A 23,248-nucleotide genomic window follows, 5' to 3' on the forward strand; every position below is an offset into this window, starting at 1 on the left:
TTACATGTTACAATGTGAGCAATAATTGTGTTTTATGATTTATATAGTTATATATTGTATTGTAGATTTCTAAATGGTCTCATTTAATGCATATTGTACTGAAGATGAGAATGGTATGAAAATTGAGTATATGGAGTGATCATGGAGCTCAGAAATTGTTGTTTATACTTTAAGCAAAATAGACTGAAAGGAAAGGAAGCCCATATTTGGTCATGGGGAGAAGCTAATAACCTGAACAGCTGCAACTGTACATTATTGCATTGCTCATGTTATCTGAAAGTGGGGAGGAAGATATCCCTCCTGATGGTAAAATCAACACTCTTAATGAGTCTGAAACAGTATAAATACAGCCACAGTAAGCCCAAAGAATCAGAACCTTCCAAAGGCTCTCAAGAAAAGGCTGACTGGTATGTATGGCTTAAATACATTACTCTAGACTTTATGAATTAGATACTTTAAACTGAATCAGAATAATTTGACTGTTATATTTTAGAAGTTGGATTTTGAAACTGAATAAGTATGTAAGACTTGCTTGCTTTTACTTCATGCATTGTAAATACATACATTGTACTTTGACAAGAGTTTTTATAGAAGTGTTAAAGACTTGATAATCTGCATTTACACATATTTTACTAGAAGTATTTCAATAAAAAGACTTGCTTTTTAAAAGTAGGTAAAGTTGTTGAGTCCTGCTTACTCAATGACTGGCTGAATAAGATAACTTCACTTCTCAGTAAGCGATACATTCTAAGAGCCTGTCATCTGGACAGCATGACCCGCTTCAGTTTCAAGGACATCCTTAACAAAGGGGAGAGGGTAATACAATTTTTGAATCAGTAATGGCTATTTGCCCTTCATCTTTTGTTATGACTGTAGTATGTACAGAAAGGGAAAAAGGTTTAGCCCGATCTCATCAGATCATGGAAGTTAAGCAGGTGTGGTTGGAAGGGAGACCGCCAAGGAAGGCAATGGCAAACCACCTCTGCTTCTCACTTGCCTTGAAAGCACCGTGCTGGGGTTGCCATAAGTTGGCTGTGACTTAATGGCACTTCACATATGCAAACACACATCTACAGAAATGGGCTAAATGCATAAAGCTACTGAACCACAGAAAAAAAAGTTAACTAGTTGGCAATTAGTGTTACTACAAGTGGGGAACCCTCAAGGACTTGCAAGGAGCACTTCATTTTTCATTGTATACTTTCCCTCACACTATTTCCTTTCACTCATCCTGGCAGCCCCCATATACTCTCCTTGCTTCCTTCTCTCTTCTCCACTCACAACCAACCTTTCTTTTCTGTGCCCTCCTTCAGTCATCAGCTTTATTAATTATTTATTCTCTTCAAATATACTTCGCCATTCTCCTCAATGTGGATGCCCAAAGCAGCTTATATCATTCTCCTCTCCTGAATTTTATCTTCACAACAGTCCTGTGAGTTAGATTAGGCTGGGAGAGAGGGATTGGCCTTTGGGCACACAGCAAGTTTCCATGGCAGAGTAGGGATTCAAACCTGAGTCACCCAAATCCTAATCTGAAACTTTAACCACTACACTAGGGCTGTTGGGGGAAAAATTCGGTAAAATTCGGATTTGGCAAAATTTGGCCCGTTTTTATTCGAGAAATGCTGAAGTCCAAACTCCCCCTATTCGGATTCATGGAATCTGGCATGAAATGCGGCGATCCAGAAAAAATTCGGTCGAATAAAGCCATTTAAAGCACATTCGCGGCTTTCTGCAGCTCCGGGGGGCATTTTTGGAGGTAGAGGTCCCAAACTTTCAGGGTAGCTTAGAGGGACCCTACTTGCAAGAACCCCCAAGTTTGGTGAAGATTGGGTCAGGGGGTCTCGAGTTATGGGATCTAGAATGAATGGGAGCAGGCAATCTTTAATAAGCATCTAGAGAGCGGCAAATCCAAGGCAAAACCTCCCATTGTTTCTCGTTGGCTATTTATCCATGGGAGGTTTTGCTTTGGATTTGCTGCTCTCTAGATGCACATTTCCCCCATCTGAATTCTCAAAACTCTGCAGGGGGGCTTATTGTTGAGATTTGAAAATTTGGATGGGGGAAATGTGCATCTAGAGAGCAGCAAATCCAAGGCAAAACCTCCCATTGTTTCTCGTTGGCTATTCATGCATGGGAGGTTTTGCTTTGGATTTTCCGCTTTCTAGATGCACATTTCCCCCAGCCAAATTCTCAAAACTCTGCAGGGGGGCTTATTGTTGAGATTTGAGAATCTGGATGGGGAAAATGTGCATCTAGAGAGCAGCAAATCCAAGGCAACCTCCCATTGTTGCGGACTGATAAAAGGCATTGTTGTTTATAATTCGCTCCGCTTTACCTTGGGAGCAAAGCCCCACCGCGGCTCTTCTGAGTAAGCAGGCCGGAGGATCAGAACTGCCCACCCTTTCCTCTACATTCCACTTCCTCCTGTCACCGCTTCCTCAGCCCCAGGGGCACCCAAAAACAATGAAGACCGGGGGGGGGGAGATGAGGGAGAAGACAATATGGCTGAGCTGTCACTGTCAGGGGAAAGGAGAAATCCTGAGCAGGGACACCCACGGGGGGGCAGGGAGGGGGTAATAAGCAGGATGCTGCATTGTACGACACCACTGGTGCATAAACACATGCACGCCCGCTACACGCCATTCCCTTCCCCCCCATCGCGCAAAAGAAGGCAAAAGCTTGGATTCTACGGACACGGTCCACAGAGACAATCAACCCCCCCAAACAGAACACACACCCCCCGTGCCAAGAAGACGCAAATTCCAAACGAAGGAGAACGGGGCTGGCAGAGAGACTCACTAACCCACACTAACCTCCAGGCAAAGGTGGCAACCAGTGAAAACAGCAAAAAAAAAAAAAAACACTAGCGCAGAGACAATCAACCCCCCCAAGCAGAACAGCCCCCCCGGTGACAAAAAGACGCACATTCCAAACGAGGAAGAACAACGGGGAGCCAGAGAGAGACACTCACCGAACCACACTGATCTCCAGGCGAAGGTGGCAACTAGTGAAAACAGCAAAAAAAAAAACACTAGCACAGAGGCAATCAACCCCGCCCCAGCAGAACAGCCCCCCCTTTGGCTTCCTCCCCCCCCCCACTGAATCTCCCCCCACACACACACACACAGGAAAAAACATAGAGAAAAGCCCCAAAATGGGTCAAACTGTGGATGTCTTCTCTTTGAGCAGAAGCAGGGGTCAGGAGGAGTAATCCAATCTGATTCCAGCAAGCAGCAGCAGGTCAGGTCAGCTCAGGATCTCTCACGATCAGCACAGGAGCAGCAGAAATGGAAGGAATACTCACACACAGACTCTCTGGCCATTTATGCACGGGAGGTTTTGCCTTGGATTTGCTGCTCTCTAGATGCACATTTTCCCCGTCCAGATTCTCAAAACTCTGCATGGAAGCTTATTGTTGAGAATTTGGATGGGGAAAATGTGCATCTAGAGAGCAGCAAATCCAAAGCAAAACCTCCCATGCATAAATGGCCTCTCTCTCTCCCCCATGCACACGCACCCCCCATGGGGATCTCTCTCACACACAGACACACTCTCTCCCCCCCCGAGCTGCGCAGCAACCCAGGTCCATGCACACGCACCCCCCATGGGGTGCCACTCTCTCTTTCTCTCCCCGGGCCGCACAGCGGCCAGGCTCACACACTCATCCGCAACTGATTGGCCAGAAGAAGACCCAGCTTGGCCACCTATTGGCAGCGGGAGAATGCTGATTTGGGGTTGCCGAATTTGTACTAATTTATACGGCATCTGCCCGAACTCGGTGAGTTCGGCTCGTCGTTTTCCTACCTTTTTTGACTTTGGTTCTATCCGAACTAGAAACTGCCAAATTGGGGGAAATTCGGCTGTTTTTCAGTTCAGATGGAACCGAATCGACAGCCCTACACTACACAACACTGACCTTTGTGTGGTAGCTGCTGTTGAATACTAGTGAGTCATAGTAGCAAGTTACCTGATGGTTGCTGCCGGGCCTGGCCCCAAAGTGTCATCCCTCAAAGTCCTGGAAAGGGCCCTCCCCCTCCCCCTGCCTATTACTGACAGAAACCAAGGCTTGAAAGCTGGCAATACTGCTATGGTTGCCTAGCAACCCCCACACTGGCCACTGAGATTCTTAAAAGTATAGGTGATGCTTCTATTACTTAGAAGGGTTTTAACCACCCATTTTTTCCAGGTTTTTCTGCAAACCCGGGGCTTTCCTCAGGTTTGTAATAAGTTCTGTCTGTCTTGTGTGTTCATGGTTCCAAGCTCCAGATTTAAGTATCCACAGACAGGGCCATGTTGAGAATTAGATATATTGATGACAGAATAAACTGGTCACCAAGCAGCTGAGTAATATCAGAACAGACTGAATAGCATCTTTTTTTTCCTTCAGAAAAAAATACAGCATGTTGTCAGCAAAGGTGTTTTTGTGCTAAAGAGAACCTAAATGTAAACATTTTGAGGACAAACTTATTAATCTACATCATAAGTCAGAGCTTTTTTGTGATGGTACACAACAGTAAAAAACTAAGAGCCTCATGGCTCAGAGCCACGAGGCGCAGAGTGGTAAGCTGCAGTACTGCAGTCCAAACTCTGCTCACGACCTGAGTTTGATCCCAATGGAAGTTGGTTTCAGGTAGCCGGCTCAAGGTTAACTCATCCTTCCATCCTTCCGAGGTCGGTAAAATGAGTACCCAGCTTGCTGGGGGTAAAGGGAAGGTAAAGGGGGTAAAGGGAAGATGACTGGGGAAGGCACTGGCAAACCACCCCGGTGTAAACAAAGTCTGCCTGGTAAATGTCAGGATGTGATGTCACCCCATGGGTCAGGAATGACCCAGTGTAAACTCTAATCCCATGATAATCCCATAAGCAGACATCCACAGACAAGCAGTCCAAAGAAAGTTGATTTATTGGGAAATCCACAGGTTTGCAGAAGCTAAGAGTCAAATGGACACTAATGAAAACTACAAGCACAGTACAGGGCATATATGGAAGAGCATAGGGCAAATCGGGGTAGATCTGGATGCCATGGCAACCCCCCTCCCAGAGCTGTCAGGGGGGTAGGCTTCTACCGGCATTCCCACAGAGTTGTCTAAACACGTTGTTTGCAGGGCTAGAGCTGGCCTTGGCCAGCACCTGGAGAAACCACAACATTCCTCTCTCAGTTCATGCCTGACACCCGATGCTTGCACAGGGGACCTTTACTTTTAGCTTACACACCAATACTGAGTACCGGCATCTTTTCTCGGGTCTCTCCCAAGTCCTAATCCTTGTGCTCCCACCTGTCACACTCACTAGAGAAAGAGACAAGAGGAGGTATATTGGGGCAAACATGCACAGAGCCGCTGGGGAGGGCACACAGGGACCTAAGCTGATATAGCTGGGTCAGGCACACAAACCTGGGTGTACCACAAGTTGAGCTGCCACAGATGGCAGACATAGACCTGGGTGAGCACGAACCTGGGTGCCTAGAGTCACCACAACTGAGCTGGGTGGGGAAGGGAGCCCAGTCATCACTACCCTGGGGAAGGGCTGGGTGGGGAGCTACCTGCTCTCTTCCTTCCTCTTTATTGAATGGGGACAGGCCAGGTGACCACAGGCCAGATGATGGGCCAAGTTGCCACAAGACCAGGTAGGCAACACCCAACAACAGCGATGGAGGAGCTCAAAGGGGGAAAGGCCAGATGGGCAGAAAAGTAGCTGGCAATCACCTGTTCTTCCTCCCTTCCTATGTGGGTATGTGGAGGGGAAAGGATGGGTGGGCAAAGAGGCTGTGGCCCCAGACAAGCAAGAAGTCACTGCTGTCGTGCAAATGAGGTAGGTCTGGAGCCTGGTAGAGGAGCTGGCAGGGGAAAAGGCTGAGTAGGGGTAGGGAGCAGTGGGAGGAGGAAGGGGCAGCTGATCTCTTGTTCCCCTGCTCTTTCTTCCTCCCTTTCGGGGAATGAAAAGTGAGATTTCGTATTCCTAAAGCAAAAGATTAATGTTCAAGTTAAACTTTTGAGCTCCTTCTCAAGGTGCCTTCTGCACATAGGGCTGCTAACTTTTCAACAAGCCCCTGCTCCTATGTCTTTAAGAGAAGCTTGCCTTTTCCAACCACAGGGGTTGCCAACCTCCAGGTGGGGACTGGAGCTCTTCTTGAATTACAACTGGTCTCCAGACATCAGTTCCCCTGGAGAAAATGTGAGTTTGGGAGGTGGACTTCATGGCAGCACATCCCTGCTATGCTCCCTCCCCAGGCTCTTCTCCCAAATCTCTAGGAAATTCCCAACCCAGAGTTGGTAACTTTAAGCCACATCTTTACGAAAAACTGAAGTATCCTGTTCTTAAGAGGGGGCAGCAATGACCCCCCTCTTCTGCTGCATCCTACTCAGGCTCCTAAAATGTTGTTCCTCCAGACTAGAAGACCCTCAGGAATAACCTAGTGGGGATCTGGAGGGCAAATTGGTAAACATTAGTACAACCTTACATAAGAGAACCGGCACTTTTTCTAAACAACAACGACGACAACAAAAAGCACTGGCAAAAGTGATAAATAAATACGCTTGCCAACCTCCAGGTTGGGCCTGGAGTTCTACCAGAATTACAATTGATCTTGAGACCAAAGCAATCAGCTCCCCTGGAAAAAATGGCTGCTTTGCAGTATGGACTCTATGGCATTGACCCTAACAAGATCCCTCCCCAAACTAAATGAGGGGTGCATTTAGTTAACAATTACCAGAGTTACCAGAGTTAACAATCAAAGCAATCAAAAAGGGGGAAAGGGAATTTAAAAAGTCAGCAAAACAGTTAAGAATGTCGGCAACATTTTTCTTGCAACCAAAAACTTAACAGCTTTGATGCCAAGAAGGCAGCAGGGGAAGGAGCCACAGCAGTAAAGGCCCTGTCCCTACTTCAGACAGTGGAAGCACATACAACAATGCCCCCGGAAATTATTTTAGTTGACAGACAGGTTTATATAAAACCAGGCAATTCTTTAAAAGACCCAGCTCCAGACTGGACGTAAGATAAAGGATAAAACCCCTCAACAACCAGTCTTTTACATCTCTCTTGTAACAGTGCATGTGTTGCTAGGCACTGAATCAAAGCCGCATTCATAGACACCATTGATCTTACATTACTGAAGTGTGTTTTTAATCTCTCAAAAAAATCACATATCACAATCTGTACCTCAGTTCTGGACTTTCTCTCTAGTAAGCATGTTGAGGATCTCAGCCTCTATGTGTTTTACAGAACATACTTTTAAAAACCCTGGGATTTTTAGACTAGCAGGGCAGAGGAAATGATATTTTGCAGGTTCCGGCATTGTCACGCCCCCCCCACCCATCTGCTGACCGGCAGACGCATCAGCACCATAGGGGCACCAGGTCACCCCACCCTTTAAAGGGGTTAGGTAGTCTTGTAGAAACCATCTTTTTAAAGAGAGCAACCCACTAAAGGAAACAAAGTCCAGACAAGAGTTGGAAACTAACCCAAACAAAATCATAAAGGCTCTGTGACTAACTGGTCTGTTGGCTCCAAACAGTATTATTTACAAGAATATCATTTACAATTTAGGATTATAATTATTAGCCACTGGAGGAGCTATGGCTGTTCTAAGGCAGGTAGTTTTAGAAATGAAAGACATTAGCTAGATGAGACTAATACTTATGTCATTTGAAAAATTATTTTGCAGGCACATTTTAAACAATGTGGACATGTGCTCTGAAATGCGCAGCCTGTAGAAGTTAACTTTACTGGAAAGGAGTGTAACCAAAGTAGCTGACATTTTCAAACAAACGGGCCCTAGATAAACATTAGCGGCCGTGTAAATATGAGCAGGTCAAACTCTCCAATTACTTGTCCGGGCTTATTTAAAAGGGAAAATAAATGGTCACTGAGTCAACAACAAAACCGAACATTATGAAGTCCCACCTCCTTGTTAAACACCAAACAAAAAACTGACAGTTATTTTTGATGCCTCTAGAATATCAACAAGGAATTTAAAACTTAACATTGTTGATTATCCTATCTAGAGATGAAAAAAGAATTATAAACGTAAAATCCGTTTTCACGTCCCTGGGCAAAAGTACTGAATTGGCTGCAAGTAGCCTAAATCTTACAAATCCTGTATGATCAAGGCTACAGATGTTAAATCAAGATATTATCCAAACAACGGTCTCTTAAACTTTAAAGATAAACAAGAATTGTGTGGTACCTTAAAGATTTACAAAATGTTTTTTAAAGATTAGATTCATTCAAGAGCCGTGTTTGGGGCCAGATGTTTTAGAGGATTTGAACCAACATTTTTATGTAGCAAGCTATAATAATGCAATATATACTATCTCCAACTGCAAGTTTCTCACGGCTTCAGTTTACCTAGTAGTCTGGAAAAGTTCCGATCTCTCCATTTTAATCCCTTAATTTCATCTGGCCTATGCCAAAGGAATAAAACAAGCAATTATCTTGTAAAGGGAAGAAGCCAACAGAGCTTTCTGGTCCTGGAGTTTTATCTCTGACCACGCGACTAAAGGTCAGCTTTTGTGAGTGTTTTAAGTATATGAAAAACAAGAAGCAGATCACCAAGGTTCACGACCCAGAACCCACTCCACCAGAATCCGACCCTTCATAGTTTACCACGCGGAATTACACCCGCATGCGGGAATATCTACTCACAGACAGAACGGGCGGACCACAGCTGTTGTGGACATTATGCGGCACATCTAGCAAAACATACGTGTGTGCAGTGCTAGACGCACGCTCTAGGCAATGCTGGCTGCCCTGCATAAGCCACTCCGTACCTTTTGAGCGTTGGGAACGGCTGCTCTTTCGCTGCTCATCCTCCTCATTAATGGTGAACAAAACAGGTGTATTTGGCCTTACGCTTGCCTTCTTCAGTCTCTCTTGACGGACAGCAGTTGCTGAACCAGGCATGTTGCTGTTTTCTGGCTCAGTACAATATAAAAATTCACTTCGCAGCTAAGCTAGCTGCATAGCTTCCTGTTCATTTGTAACAGATCTCCCGCGGGTAAGCAGCGTGCTAAGAAATACAACATCCACTTGGCAGACGAGGGCCTGCAGCGTCTTCCACCTTGATGGAGAAGCCTTAATTAAAGGTGCATCAGTTTTGATGCCGCCTCCCGCTCTTCACTGCCTTAACCTGTTCAGCCAGATCCCACGTCATCTTTCCTTCCTGATGCAGCACCTTTTCCCTCTCCTATGGCTTCTTCCCAGCTACGGAACACTGAAATATTCAGCACGCAACCCAAGAGAAGAAAATACGATACGCCACTGTTAACGGTTGCCCTGACAACAGTGACATACCCTCATCCAAAGGAAGTCCACAAATGCCGTCTCCTCGGCTGCAGAAATGCAGCCTGCCGGAATGTCCCCGGTACGCCGGCTGCTGAGGCGGAGTGAACCAGCACAAAAGCCGAAACCACCCAGCAGGCTGGGCGACTCCTTTTCCCCCCAGAGGATTGCTGGAGCTCTTGCTCGAACAAGCAGAGGAGTTCGGAGGCCGGCAAGCCTCCAGGCAGGTACGTGGATTTTAGCTACCTCCTCCATCCATCAGCTCCGATCCGAGACAGAGCCTGGCTTCACGGAAACGCTTTCCCTTTCCTTGCACAAGGCAGATGAACGCATTAAGAGACAGAAATACCAGAGTGCCTTTCCTTTGATAATTTTGAAATGCACAGGATTAGAAAAGGAGAAATTCACGTCTTGTACATATAACTGATATTACTCGTGGTTCAGGTTTAAGTTAGTGCAGAGCAAAGGTCATTAATAACAGCAAACACTGGTGCTGAGAGGTCAAAGTATCATCCAGGTTTTCCAGCAGACAAAGCATAACGTGACAGCGTCTTTCGCTGTTTATGGACACACTGCGGGGCACGGCTACCTTTTTGCCTATTAAGTAGGCTCCACCACCAACAAGGAAATTCCAGAAGGTCTGCAATGCAAGACCCAGGTTTTACAAAGGTTTTACACAGAGAGTATTATCCTTTTTTAAAGTCCAATGTGTTGTGATACTCCATTTAAAGGAAAATTTGTAGACCTTAAATGTAAGGCATGGGATCAAGAGCATTTTTTTTTAAGGGTTTCCATATTTGCTTTAAAAATGGCAAATTTTGTGATAAAGAATCACGGTAGTAATTAACGGTATTTAAGATATTAAAATTGTATATCCTTCTATACCGTTATTTCCAACCACATACTAACACGCTGATTTCTCTACAGGGATTACATGTTCTGATTTTTTCAAGAGTACAAATATCCTCTCCCCTTTTGTGATGTCCAGCAGCAGCACCCGCTACCAGTGGCAGGTCCAGGATGGCGCAGCTGTGCAGGACTGGCCCCAAGTTCCCAGCACCTTTCCCCCTTTGGGGGTCACAGCAAGGCCTCAGTCAGGGAGTTTTGGGACCCAGGGCATAAGGTCATCAGGCAACTACGCCTCGCCACTTCTTCCTCCTCAGCTGCCATGACCTCTCCAGTCTTTACCCTCTTTCTCCCAGCACCTGTCCCGCCCACCAATTCCCTGTTCCTGCTCTCCTACCCCAGGCCTTGAGGAATCCTATTCCCTCCCTCTAACCTGCTCCGGGTAGGGGCCTCCCGCAATGCTCAGCAGCAGCCACCTCTTTTGCTAACTGGGACGGAGCCGTTCGCCTGCACCTCCGTGGTGTCAGCCCTGTGGCCTTTCGTACTTGGCGAGCCCATCTTGCCTTGCCTGCCGACCCCGCCACCATGTTCTCCTGCTGGCACACCAGTTGGGCTGTTCAAACTCCCTTATGGCCTGCATGCTCCAGGCCACACTGCCTTGTATTCAGCTGTGGCGGGGTCCAGCGTTGCTTGGATGCCCGCATGCCGAGTGGCATCCATCCTGCCTGTGGCAGCCTCCGGCCATTTATACATGGGAGGTTTTGCCTTGGATTTGCCCCTCTCTAGATGCACATTTTCCCCATCCATATTCTCAAAACTAAAAAATAAGCCCCCATGCAGAGTTTTGAGAATTTAGATGGGAAAAATGTACACCTAGAGAGGGGCAAATCCAAGGCAAAACCTCCCATATGCATAAATGACCCTCCCTCTCTGCCCACTATCACCGCGGTGTGTCCCTGCGATGCCCGTTCCCCACTGTCTCCCCTCAGTGCCGGTTGCCGCGAGGCTGGGATGCCGGGGGGCTCTCCCTCGCCTTGGCTGTACCAGATGAGTTGTCACTGGGCTGGGGGGGGGGCCCTACAGATTACACCATGACTGAACTTTCAGTTTGACAGAGCTTGTAGCATGTGTACAGTGTCAAGTGAAAGGTGCTGGGACTCATGCCTGACTCAAAAAAAAAAATCAGTCTTTTGGGACCTGAAAGTCCTTTTCCTTGTCCTTTTCCTCTTCGGGCTTGTGTGACTAGTTGTGGTAATGCAGACAAGGTACTCCACCCATATTTGCAAGCAATATTTGCTCTGCATGTTCTGGCACTGAGAACAGTGGCTGAATAATGTTACCAGGATCAGATCTATTGAGGACTAATTCTCTCATAGGCCATTTTTGCCTGGTAATTAGCAGCGGGTTCCAGGCTGAATTGCCCCGCATATTTTTTTGCATTTTGCACGCTGAACCGTCATTCAGGAAGTGACTGCGAAGCCGGGGCATACCTGCTTTGCATGACTAAAGAGCCCACTTAACACGGCCTTTGGAGTTTGCCGTGAAAAATTGCCCTCAAGGAACAATGCAAAACAACAGAGGGGAGTTAGCTATGCATGTGCTAATGGCTGATGCAAACAGGAACAAAGAAGCAGGCGAGTGGGGGGAGTGGAACTTCTCCTTTTGCATTGGGACTGTGAAAAGGTGTTTTTAAAGTTGCATTTTAAAAAAGAGCTTTGAGCGAGCATCAAAATTGACCACGCAAAAATGGCCATAGGGAAGCAACTTCTACGGGTACTGCAAAAAGTTGTCTTTTGTGAAGCAGCCATAGGAGTTCTGAAGACTCAGAGGTTTCACCAGGTGTAGCTTTTCCTATTGTGATACCACAGTGAGGAAGGGAGCAAGAATTTGTCTTTCTGTAGAACTCGGAAGGTAAAGGAGCTCACCCAGGTAGGGTAACCAACTGCTTGGAAAGAGAAAAATGCCTTGTCCCTTTAATAGAGACTTAGTGGGATGATGATATCTACTTTTTATGCCAATAAAGGTATAGTTTGTTTGTTTGTTTTATTTACTTGCATGCTAGGAAAAGCTTCCGCTGCCCATTTCCACACATTAAGTCTTTACTAACTGGACAGGACATGTATCTCCAGGCCCACGGGCAACCCTGCTCCCTTGTACTTGGCAGAGGTAGCCCCCAGAATCAGATTCAGCCCTGGCTAGAACTCTTCATTGTACCAATACTTAGTTCTTCCATTGTGTTTCTAAAAAGGATTTCACACACACACACACACACTTCTTCCATTACATTAGCATTTTCAACTATGCAGAGTTCCATGACTCTGAATGCTTTTCTCTTACTACAGGGAGAGAAAAAACAGTACGTGAGAATAGGGTGGCCTGTCCAACCTAATAACAGGTTTGGCAACTGGGTTTTTGCATCGTTTTCTAGTTGGAAAGACAAGCATGTTGTCAGATGGCTCCATAGCTCCTTCTCAATTGAGACACTTATTAAAGAGGTTATGTTTAATTATCTTTGACACAAATCCTTTTTCAGATCTGAAACAGAAGCAAACTTTTTCTTTGTACGCCAATGGTTTCAAAGACCATTTTACACTATTTCAACATAGTAGAAATTTGAGAACGTACACACTAATTGATATATGGCATGTTGAGATAGGCTTAGTTCAGATACAACACTGCTGTATGTTTGACACTGTGAGGAGAAGCAGCCGAGAATGAGTTTCAGGCTGTTCTCATGCTATTAATTAGTTATTTCTGGTTGTCATCAGAGTGCAGACGGCCATTAAATCATAACTGGAAATCTGTTGTGGTTTGTGCTTCCTGCAAACCAGAACTGAAAATGGGAAAAACTGCGGTTTTCAGGACAGGAAAAAGCCACAGGTTCCCAGTTTGGACAGAAACAATATTTTGCCTACAGCCTGGAAGCAACTAATTACCTCACCCCACACGAAGGAGGATCCAGTGAATAAGCTATAGGCTCATTCATTAGTGCCAAACCAAGGTTTTACATTATGCCTGAACCAAGCCATAGCAACAGTTATTGCAGAACACAGTCCTTGGTCACCAAGAAACCCATTGATCCTTCCTGGACATGAAAGTTTTCCATTTTGTTTCCATGGAGCAACTATACTGATGCATACTTTTTTGCATATGCAAGTCTGCTCTTTGTCTTGAAATAAAATTTCTTATGCTTTCCCATTTTCAGTACTTTGCCTTGTTGATATTATACATTCCTTAATTGCAAAATTTGTATTAAAATTAAATTAAAAATTTAGAGAACCAGCGTGGTGTCGGTGGTTAAGAGCGGCGGACTCTAATCTGGAGATCTGGGTTTGATTCCCCACTCCTCCACATGAAGCCTGCTGGGTGAGCTTGGGTCAGTCACAGTTATCTCAGAACTCTCCCAGCCCCACCTACCTTACAAGGTGCCAGGTTTTTTTTGGGGGGGAGGAGATTGTAAACCGCTTTAAAACTCCTTACTGTAGAGAAAAGTGGGGTATAAAAAACCAACTCTCTTCTCTCTTCAAAAATATATGGAAGTCATCCCACATGGAGTAGTGCATGCAGGGTTTTAGATCAGCATGAACACACACATATTTTTTCTTTAATAAAGTATATAAATATTACATAACTTCATGTATGGGCACCTATCAGAAATGCAACAAAATGGGACCACCCACAAACAGGTAAGGGCTACAGTATCACCTTCTACTTCCTTTAAAAATTAAATAAAAGCTTGCTTCCAAAACTGTTTTTGGCAGCTTCATGAATCCAACAGGCAAAGCAGTTTGAACTCTAATTTCATCAAAACAATATTTATACTTACATTGTATGTCAGAGAAAACGGCTAATCGTGACTCATTGCCTTAGGTCCCAAGAGGGAGAAAGGCAGGTTAGAATTTTTTTAAAAATATAGATGTTTGTTAGTATTATAATGCCTCAGCAGCCTGCAAATTTTGGCAAAAAACCTGTGCCTACTTATGCATGTGCAAGATCCACTGATTTTAACAGAACTAAGGTGCAGAATTAGCTACAAGGTTACATCCAATTATACCAACTCAAACAAAACAAATTACTTTTTTTAAAGGCCTGTTAAGAAAAACTAACAGATTTTTCAACAACCAAGGCAAAAAGAAGAAATGGAACCATTATCACATACAAGACACAGTCTCAGTGTCCGACCAGCCTCTCCTCTCGTTTGAATGGCAGCAGTGCCATCTTGTGGTTTCGTGGCTGTGTAGCTGAAACCAAACCCCTCCGAACAGAACAGAAAGCTAATCCTAACATGGGCAAGTATAACATTGAAGTAAAACTGGTGTGTTAGCAGTTCATATATTTAATATGGTGTCTAGCTTGCCATGTTATTGAGCCCGGGACTTTAGATAGGGTGACCGCTGCACCTTATTTATGATATAGCAGGTGCTAAGTAGTTACGCTTACACACACACCTTTTTAATTTTTAAAGCATTGATTAGACATTAGATTTTATGCATTCATTATTCACCTACTGAATTGTTCTAGGGATTTAGAAGAAGGGAAGTAGATTCATAAGATCACAGCACTAACTAACAGACATGCTCCAGAAGTGGTTCTCCCGGCTGGATCCACTGCAAGACATCCGCTTGCGCTAGAGGTCTTTGTGCGTGTTAAAACACAAGTAAAAGACCACAGCAGCCATTTGTGCTGTGTGAAACTTATGGTTATCCCCACTTGTGTTTCACTTTCATAAGAGCTTGTGCAACTGATTGCTGCGCACTCTAATATATAGGAAGGAAAGTGCTAGATTTTGCACAAAGCCTTGCACAAGTGGAACTGCACCAAGTCCTTTTGTGTTTCTGCTCGTGCACTGCTGAATCGAAACTACTCTTCTCACAAGAAAGCTAACAAAACACGTGGAGCTCTGGATCCAAACGCATGCAGGCCTTGAGCTGTAAGTTTCAAGGCATAATATTTCACTCTAATGGGCAAAGTTCGTTCACAGACGCAAACAAGGGATGAAAGCTTTTCAAAACACCAAACCCTGAGCTATTTATACTACAGGATTAAAAAGAAACAAAATTAAATTCCTAAACACTTGACATGCCAGCCTGCACACAGGTACAAGTACACCAGCTCCCACAGACTTTAATGGGATTTACCACCATGTAATGACATGCTGGACTATAGTCTTTGAAAGGAAAAAGAAGAAGCTTTAACTAGTAGAAAACGTATTAAAATGTAACTCCAGATTCTCGCTTGCTTCCCACATGTCCAGGTCTGGATGACCTTTGATACTGTGCACAAAGTTAAAAAGTAGCTTTTGCTATGCATCTTCCAGCAAAGAAAAAAAAAAAGATTTCCTGTGACTGTTTAAAGCTTTAAACAAACAACCTTTACAGTATGCATCTTATCACCATGGGATGTTGAATATTAGGGCACGTGTGTGTGTGTGTGTGTGCAAGAGATGCAACTAAACACTTAACTTTCTTATTGAAATCAAGACAGAGTGCTTAATTTTGCAGGATCATACCATTAATGAGTTATTCTGATTAAAAGTTACTTTGGAGTAATCACTACTAAACTCAGTAGGACTTTCTGGCATCGACCAGAGCCCTGAGCCTTTTCTATCATGATTCCTGTGGAATGAGCTCCCTGAAAAGGTGAGGGGGCCCACAGAAATCTTCAGCAGGTGCTGCCAGGCCCACCTGTTTGCCAGGACTTGTGAAGGGGTGTCAGGCCTTCGCTGGTTCAGGCCTTTGCTCTTGACAGGACCAGGCCTGATGGCCTTGGTTCACATGCCTTGTGCCAGACAGCCTTGGCCCTCATACCGGTATAATCTGTGTACAGTTTCGTTCATCCTGTGTTCTGCAGCTGTGGGGATAATTGGTCTACGCTGCCTGGGAACCTCTTGTCTCGGGGTTACCTCACCTTGTTCTGATTTCACTAGCTAGAGTGTTCTTAAGCATGTACTTTCTTCTGTATCGTTATTAACAGCCTTCTTCGTTCTGTAGACAGTCAGTTCTTTTATTTACCTTTTTGCTCCTAATAAAGTATTATTACTTCAGGACCACTTGCCTGGATGAATTTGCTTTAAAGGGTTGCTAGGGGTAAACGCCTGATCCTGACAGGGGGTTCTTGTAGGTTATCCGGGCTGTGTGACCGTGGTCTTGGTATTTTCTTTCCTGACGTTTCGCCTGCAGCTGTGGCAGGCAACTTCAGAGGAGTAACACTGAAGGACAGTGTCTCTCAGTGTCAAGTGTGTAGGAAGAGTAATGTATAGTCAGAAAGGGGTTAGGTTTGAGCTGAGTCATTGTCCTGCAAAAAGTATCCAAGGTAATGTGCTAATCATTGTCCTGTAAGTATCAAGATAATGTGCTAATGAAGGTGTGGTATGTTAACATGGAACCATTGTATCCTTAAGTGATCTGTTAATGTGTGAAATCCAAAGCTAATCCACATGGCTATTGTGGACTGTAGTCTTTGGAGGTTTTCAGGACAGGAAGCCAAGCCTTATTCATTCTTAAACTCTCTTCTTTTCTGTTAAAGTTGTGCCGATTGGTTCTTGTAGGTTATCCGGGCTGTGTGACCGTGGTCTTGGTATTTTCTTTCCTGACGTTTTGCCAGCAGCTGTGGCAGGCATCTTCAGAGGAGTAACACTGAAGGACAGTGTCTCGGACTTCCTGTTTTCAGGCTTCCTGTCCTGAAAACCTCCAAAGACCACAGTCCACAATAGCCATGCGGATTAGCTTTGGATTTCACACATTAACAGATCACTTCAGGATACAATAGTTCCATATTAACATACCACACCCTCATTAGCACATTATCTTGATACTTACACGACAATGATTAGCACATTACCTTTGATACTTTTTGCAGGACAATGACTCAGCTCAAACCCAACCCCTTTCTGTCTATATATTACTCTTCCTACACAACTGACACTGAGAAACACTGTCCTTCAGTGTTACTCCTCTGAAGATGCCTGCCACAGCTGCTGGCAAAACGTCAGGAAAGAAAATACCAAGACCACGGTCACACAGCCCGGATAACCTACAAGAACCAATGAACTCTGACCGTGAAAGCCTTCGACAGTTGTGCTGATGTTTATGAATTTCAATGGCTTCTCTGTGTAATCTGACAAAATAGTTGGTAGAATTGTCCAGTCTTTCAGTGTCTTGGAATAAGACCCTGTGTCCTGTTTGTGTCAGTCCATGTTCAGCAGGACACAGGGTCTTATTCCAAGACACTGAAAGACTGGACAATTCTACCAACTATTTTGTCAGATTACACAGAGAAGCCATTGAAATTCATAAACATCAGCACAACTTTAACAGAAAAGAAGAGAGTTTAAGAATGAATAGGGCTTGGCTTCCTGTCCTGGAAAACCTCCAGACTAACAAAGACTACAGTCCACAATAGCCAAGCAGATTAGCTTTGGATTTCACACATTAACAGATCACTTCAGGATACAATTGGTTCCATATTAACATACCGCACCCTCATTAGCACATTATCTTGATACTTACAGGACAATGATTAGCACATTACCTTTGATACTTTTTGCAGGACAATGATTCAGCTCAACCCCTACCCCTTTCTGACTATATATTACTCTTCTTACACACTTGACACTGAGAGACACTGTCCTTCAGTGTTAATCCTCTGAAGATGCCTGCCACAGCTGCTGGCGAAACGTCAGGAAAGAAAATACCAAGACCACGGTCACACAGCCCGGATAACCTGCAAGAACCGATGAACTCTGACCTTGAAAGCCTTCGACAATATCCTGACAGGGGGTTTCAATGGCAGACATCTTTTAAGAGGGAAGGAAGAGATTTGAGGATTGTTACTTTGTTCTGGTCTTAACTGGAAATACTTTTTAAGTATTATTTTAAACTGCCCTGAACCACAAGAAAAGATGGGGTATAAATGCTTTAATTAATAAATAATAAACATATTACTTTATTCACCAATAATTTTGCATCCTTACATGCTTTACATTCTGTATGTCCGTCCTCACAACAATGCAACAAGGCAGATTAATCTCCTTTTTCAGATACTGAGACACAAAAATGTGACTTGTTTAAATCATAATGATGGGCCCATCATAGGAGATGACTTGATTCCAGTTATTTTTAAAAAATATGAGCTCAACTCTGTATTTACTGTTTATGTGTCTTTTATGATAGAGGAGTTCAAAGGGTTTGAAATGCAGGTCTACATGTTTAAAATAAATAACTCGGGGTCAAGGTGACCGATAACCTGAAAAAGGGAGGAAAGGGTTCCATTTGGCTCGCTTGCTTCACCCATCTGATGACTTCACTAAGCCTTTCCAGTTTATTTACCTTAGATACAGGAATCCTGCTCATTCCTGCTTTGTGGTGTGATGTGTGCGGCAGCGTTCAGTGTGAATAAACCAGCCTCCTTGTAAACAGAGGGATAATAAGCAGCCTTTCATGTCTCTGCTTACTTCCTTCTGTCTGTTGTGGGAATGAAAGCAGTACAACTTTCACTTCTGAAGCTAGCACACACTTGACCTTTTAGAATATCAAATATTAAACTGAAAAAGACCTTACATTAAAGGAGGTGTTTAACCACACATTACCTCATCCTCTGGTTCACCTATTTTCTTTCACTCTCTCTGGATTCTTCACTTAGCATCTCAAGAGACTCCATAACATACTAGCGTTTCCTTAGGGAACTAATTCAGTTTAACCACCTCCTTCATAGTCCAACACCTGTTCACAGTAAGAAAGGATATTTTTATGTAATTTCTGGTTTGTTCTTGTGGATTTTTTGGGGGGGGGGCAGGAGGCAGAAGGGGGTGCCACAGCAGCAGCAGCCACTTAAGAGGCTGTGGGCATGCCTGCCCACCTCGCTGCTACACACACCACCTCGCCGCCAGTCTCGCTGCCGCCTCATTGCTGTGCGTGCTGCCCCTGCCTGGGCTGAGCTGCCTGAGCACATGATGTGACAATGTGACGCCCAGTTCCGGCTTGCCGGCTCAGCCTGCACAACTTGCTGTCTGAGCGCAGAGGAAGCCGCACATGGCGCCAAGTCGGCTTGAGGCAGCAGGGAGAACTGAAGTTGTTCTTGGCTCATCTTGTGGCGCCAGCATGGCCCCCAGCCTCCTGCGCACAGTGAGGAGAACCTGGCCGCGTGGCTCTCCTCCAGGGCCATCTCCCCCCACTGCTGCAATGAGCCCAGGCTCTGCCATCTCCTTGGTCTTCCGGTGGCTCCCAGCTGCAGAAGCAGGTCCCTCCTGGCCTCCTCCCTGGAGGTGGGTGGGGGGAGGCAAAGGGTGAGGCAGGCAAATTCCTAACCTCTAACAAGCACCTTCCCCTCTTGCAAGAGGTTGGAAGCAGCATCAGGCAGTGCCACATTTAGCTTGCAAGCCCTCTTCCCCTTTAAGCCATCTCAGTACATCCCCAATCATCTGTTGGGGCAGGTAGCAGTGTCTCTTTAAAGAGGGGGTGGCCCCCAGGCAGTCTTCCTGTTTCTCAGCCAGCCCACAGGTAAGGCTGAGCATTTTCCCACCCCAGGACAGTGAGCCCCAGAATTTCCCTCTAGAATATTTTATTCTGTGATGTATGATTATAACTAAGTGCTGAAACTGACCTTTTCCCTTTTTTATTTATCCTGAAACTGATGTTATTATAAGTGATCCTACAGTTACAGATTATTTTGCAAAACTGTTTTGCCTGTGCTTTACAGCCATAAATATTAAATTGGGCACTGGAGGCAAAAATGAAGACCTGCTGGCAATAAAATAAGAAACTTGTTGCATAAAATGATGCCTTATTGAAAGCACTGGAATTTAAGCAAGGTGCTATTCCGCTGTTACTTCTGATATCACAACTCTAGTTGATGTCTCTGTATTCAGGGTTCAGCAGGCACCCTATGGGTTAAGTGATAAATGCTCCCTAGATTTATTATCTGTGATTCACATGAATGATTTACAGAATGCATTTTCTAATTTGTGTATAGCAGTAAGAATGTATGCCACTCTACTAACAACATCAGCATCCTGAGAAAGGAGTTTTTTTTTACAAAATGAAGCTTATAAAAACCTATCTCAGGTCAGCAATGTACCAAGAGAACTTATCAAGCCTGACTATATTGCCTATTGAAAGTGATGTGGCAAAAATAACATTAATTATGATGATGCTGTGAAAAGTTGCAGAAAAAAGTGAGAAAAGTTCACTTGTAGTTGAAGGGGGTTTACACACACACACACACACACACACACACACACACACACATCTATTACTAATGCTTAATTTCAAGAAAGAAAGAAATGTCCTTACATTCCTCTACATTTTCTCCTAAGGACATGGACATGATGCCCTTGCAAGAGGGACTTTACTTTTCCTATATCTCTCCTAGTGACAAAAAATCTGCAGTTGTTAGTTATTGGTTCCCCCCTTCTATCCCACTGACGTATTAAAAGTCACCCACTCCCTTCTCTTTAGGGATCCCAGCTGCTGGAAAGGATGCCAGATGCTGGCCGGGAAAGGGCTGAGTTTTTAGTGGGATAAGACTTCTTTTACTGGATTTACCTATCTCGATTAATGGTTGTTGGTTATATATAAATATACTGGTCTCTATGTCACTATGATGTCGGAATTTCTATAATTGCCTAAACTGTGCTTTGAATCTTTGCAACTACTGTGGATTCTTTTGGGTGTCAGGCCCTTGCCTTGGCTAAAACAATAAACTTTGTCGAATAAAGAATTTGAATTTTCTAGAATAAAAAATTTGAATCTTCTAATAATAGAAGCAAACACAGAAGTATGGAGCAGATGACATTAACGTGCACTTCCAGAACCACTGGGCAAGACCAACCACCCTTAAAATCAGTATACAGTGAACCTACGATTGGCTGGCTGCACTGGAAGCGACTACAAATTAAATGCAAAGCCATTAATCACGAACACACCACGCCACAGCTCTGGCCAACGTGTCTTTGGGTGTACATTCAAATTTATTACCATGAATCATTCCATTAGGGCCAACGAAAGTTACCCACGCATATACTTCCGTAGAAGCTTTGACTGTAACCGTACACCTGCCTTTTAGTAGAAAGCTTTCAAATCAGATTAACCACCTTCTGTAGAAATCAGGACGCTGAAAGCTTATCCTTTTAGAATATTGCCAGCCAACCAATAAAAGCCAAGGCAATTTTATTTTCAAACATTTGTGTGTGTGTGTGTATACACACACACACACATGTCTCTGTGTGCCATATATACATATGTGTGTGCATGCACCTGCCACCTTAACTCAAAAAGGAGTAAAATGCCAAGGTGCCCCTTGACCCCCCAAGGTCCCCTGGCCCTCCACCACAAATATAGAGGGGAGGAAGGATGGGAGGAGAGGCCCGAGGGGGCCTGGCCTTGTGCCACTGGAAGCCGTGCCAGCCTGGAGGTTTGGCTTCAGGGTCTCACTTGTGAGGCTGGACAGAAAAGCCGCCTGGGCTTTGCGTGGCCTCCTCTTCATTGCCCAAGCGGTCCTTGAGCGATGTCCGGCCCGCTGGGCAGTTGTTGCCCTGGGTTAGTACAGCTCGGGCGCAACAATCGCTGTCCCAGAAGCTGCAGCCAGGGGCTGCAGGGCGGGAGGGGAGGGGCACAGGGACCCAAGCGGGGCTGCGAAAGGGAGGCCGGCAGCGAAACCCTCGGTCTTCTGCTCTCCAAGGCGGGCGTGCGAGTGGGGAAACCCGCCTGTTGCGGCGGGGAGCCTGTCCAGGAGGATGGAGCCCGGGGGTGGGGTGGGGTGGGGGGGTGCTTGGAAGGGGGCCCCCCCAGGCCGGCCAGGGCCCAGCAGCCCCTCTGCTTCTCAGCGCCCTGGAAGCCCTTGGCCGGGGTCGCCAGGAGGCAGCCGCAGCTCGACGGCCCTTCGGGGACCCTCGCGCTGCAAAGGAGGTCGCCCCGCGGGCGGGCGGGCGGAGGGCCGGCCCCGCCCCCCCCCGCGCCCCCCCAAGGGAGGTCTGCCATCCCGCCCCCGCCCCCCAGGCCGCCCACAAAGGCAAGGCGGGGGGTCCTCGCGGTGCAACCGGGCAGCTCCCCTGCCCCGCTCTTCTGGGAGCCCGACCGGGGGGGGGAGGGGGCCAAGTGGGGCGCCAGGTAAGGGGGCGGAGCCCGGCCCCAAGGGCCGCCGCAGCCCAGCAGGGGCCGGACCAGGAGCCCCCCCGGAGGGAGGGAGAGAGGGGGCGCTGGCCCTCCCGGCGCGTGGCCCGCCAAGAGGCTGCACGGGGCGGGACTCACCTGCCCGGGCGCCCGACGCCCCGCCGCCCTCCGCCATGGCGCCTCGCAGCCGCCTCCCTCGGTCCCGGGGGGGGGAGGGGGCGCGGGGCGCGGCCTGGGCAGGTGAGCAGGGGGGGAGGGGCGCGGGCGCCGGGCAGGTGCCGCCGCGGCTGGCGGGGGAGGCGTGGGCGGCGCCCCCTGGCGGGCAGGTGGCCCGGGGCGCGCTCGCTTCGGCCCGGCCCGGCGGGGGTGCCGCTGGGCCGGGGGGGGGGGGTCCTTCGGGCCTGCCGCGCGGCACTTGCAGGACTTGCCGCTTGGCGCCCCCGCAGGGTCGGGGGTCGGGGGGGCTGCCTCTGTCTCCCCACACCGCCGTGGCGCGGCTTTCCCGGGCGCGGCTGGCGTCGGGCGGACCCCCGGTGCCGCCCCCCCCCCCGCGGAACCCAGCGCCCCCCCTCCCCATTTCATGGCCTTCTCGAGCAGAGCCAGGCTGGCGGGGGTCGCCCGGCTCCGAGGTGGGGGGGGCGGCCCCCCTCGAGCGGCTCCGGCGCCCCTCCGCCCGCCACGCTGGGACCCTCGGGGGAGTGGGAGGGCCAGGCTGGGCACCCCGGGGGGGGGAGGGCGTGGGCCGAGGCCCCCAGCCGAAGCCTGAAACGCCCCAACGCTCAGACAAAGTCACCTTTATGGGGGGGGGAGAGAGAGAGAGAGACCAGGATATCAGACTCGGAGCGTGGAATCCATCCGTGGGAACAGCCCTCTCCCGTGAGCCGGTCGCCAAGACCGCGGGGCGAGGAAAGGGCGCCTCTTTGGCCTCTGGGGTCCGGCGCCCACCCCGCCCCCGGGTTCCCCTTCCCCTCACGGCCGCGGCAGAAGGCCCCGAGGAGGAGCGCTCCCAA

General features: G+C 46.9%; 1 protein-coding gene across 1 annotated transcript in view; it reads right to left on the bottom strand.

The window, feature by feature from the left end:
- The window catches only part of MAP7 (microtubule associated protein 7), a 141,361-nt gene extending 132,431 nt beyond the window's left edge, over nucleotides 1-8,930 (bottom strand). The window contains exon 1 of the mRNA XM_056853833.1: nucleotides 8,775-8,930. Within this exon, the coding sequence (XP_056709811.1) occupies nucleotides 8,775-8,907 (133 nt within the window). The 5' untranslated portion in view covers nucleotides 8,908-8,930. The remainder of the gene's footprint in view (nucleotides 1-8,774) is intronic.
- Between the last annotated feature and the right edge of the window lie 14,318 nt (nucleotides 8,931-23,248).

Source organism: Euleptes europaea, chromosome 7 (genome assembly GCF_029931775.1).
Source record: "Euleptes europaea isolate rEulEur1 chromosome 7, rEulEur1.hap1, whole genome shotgun sequence".
Lineage (NCBI taxonomy): Eukaryota > Metazoa > Chordata > Lepidosauria > Squamata > Sphaerodactylidae > Euleptes > Euleptes europaea.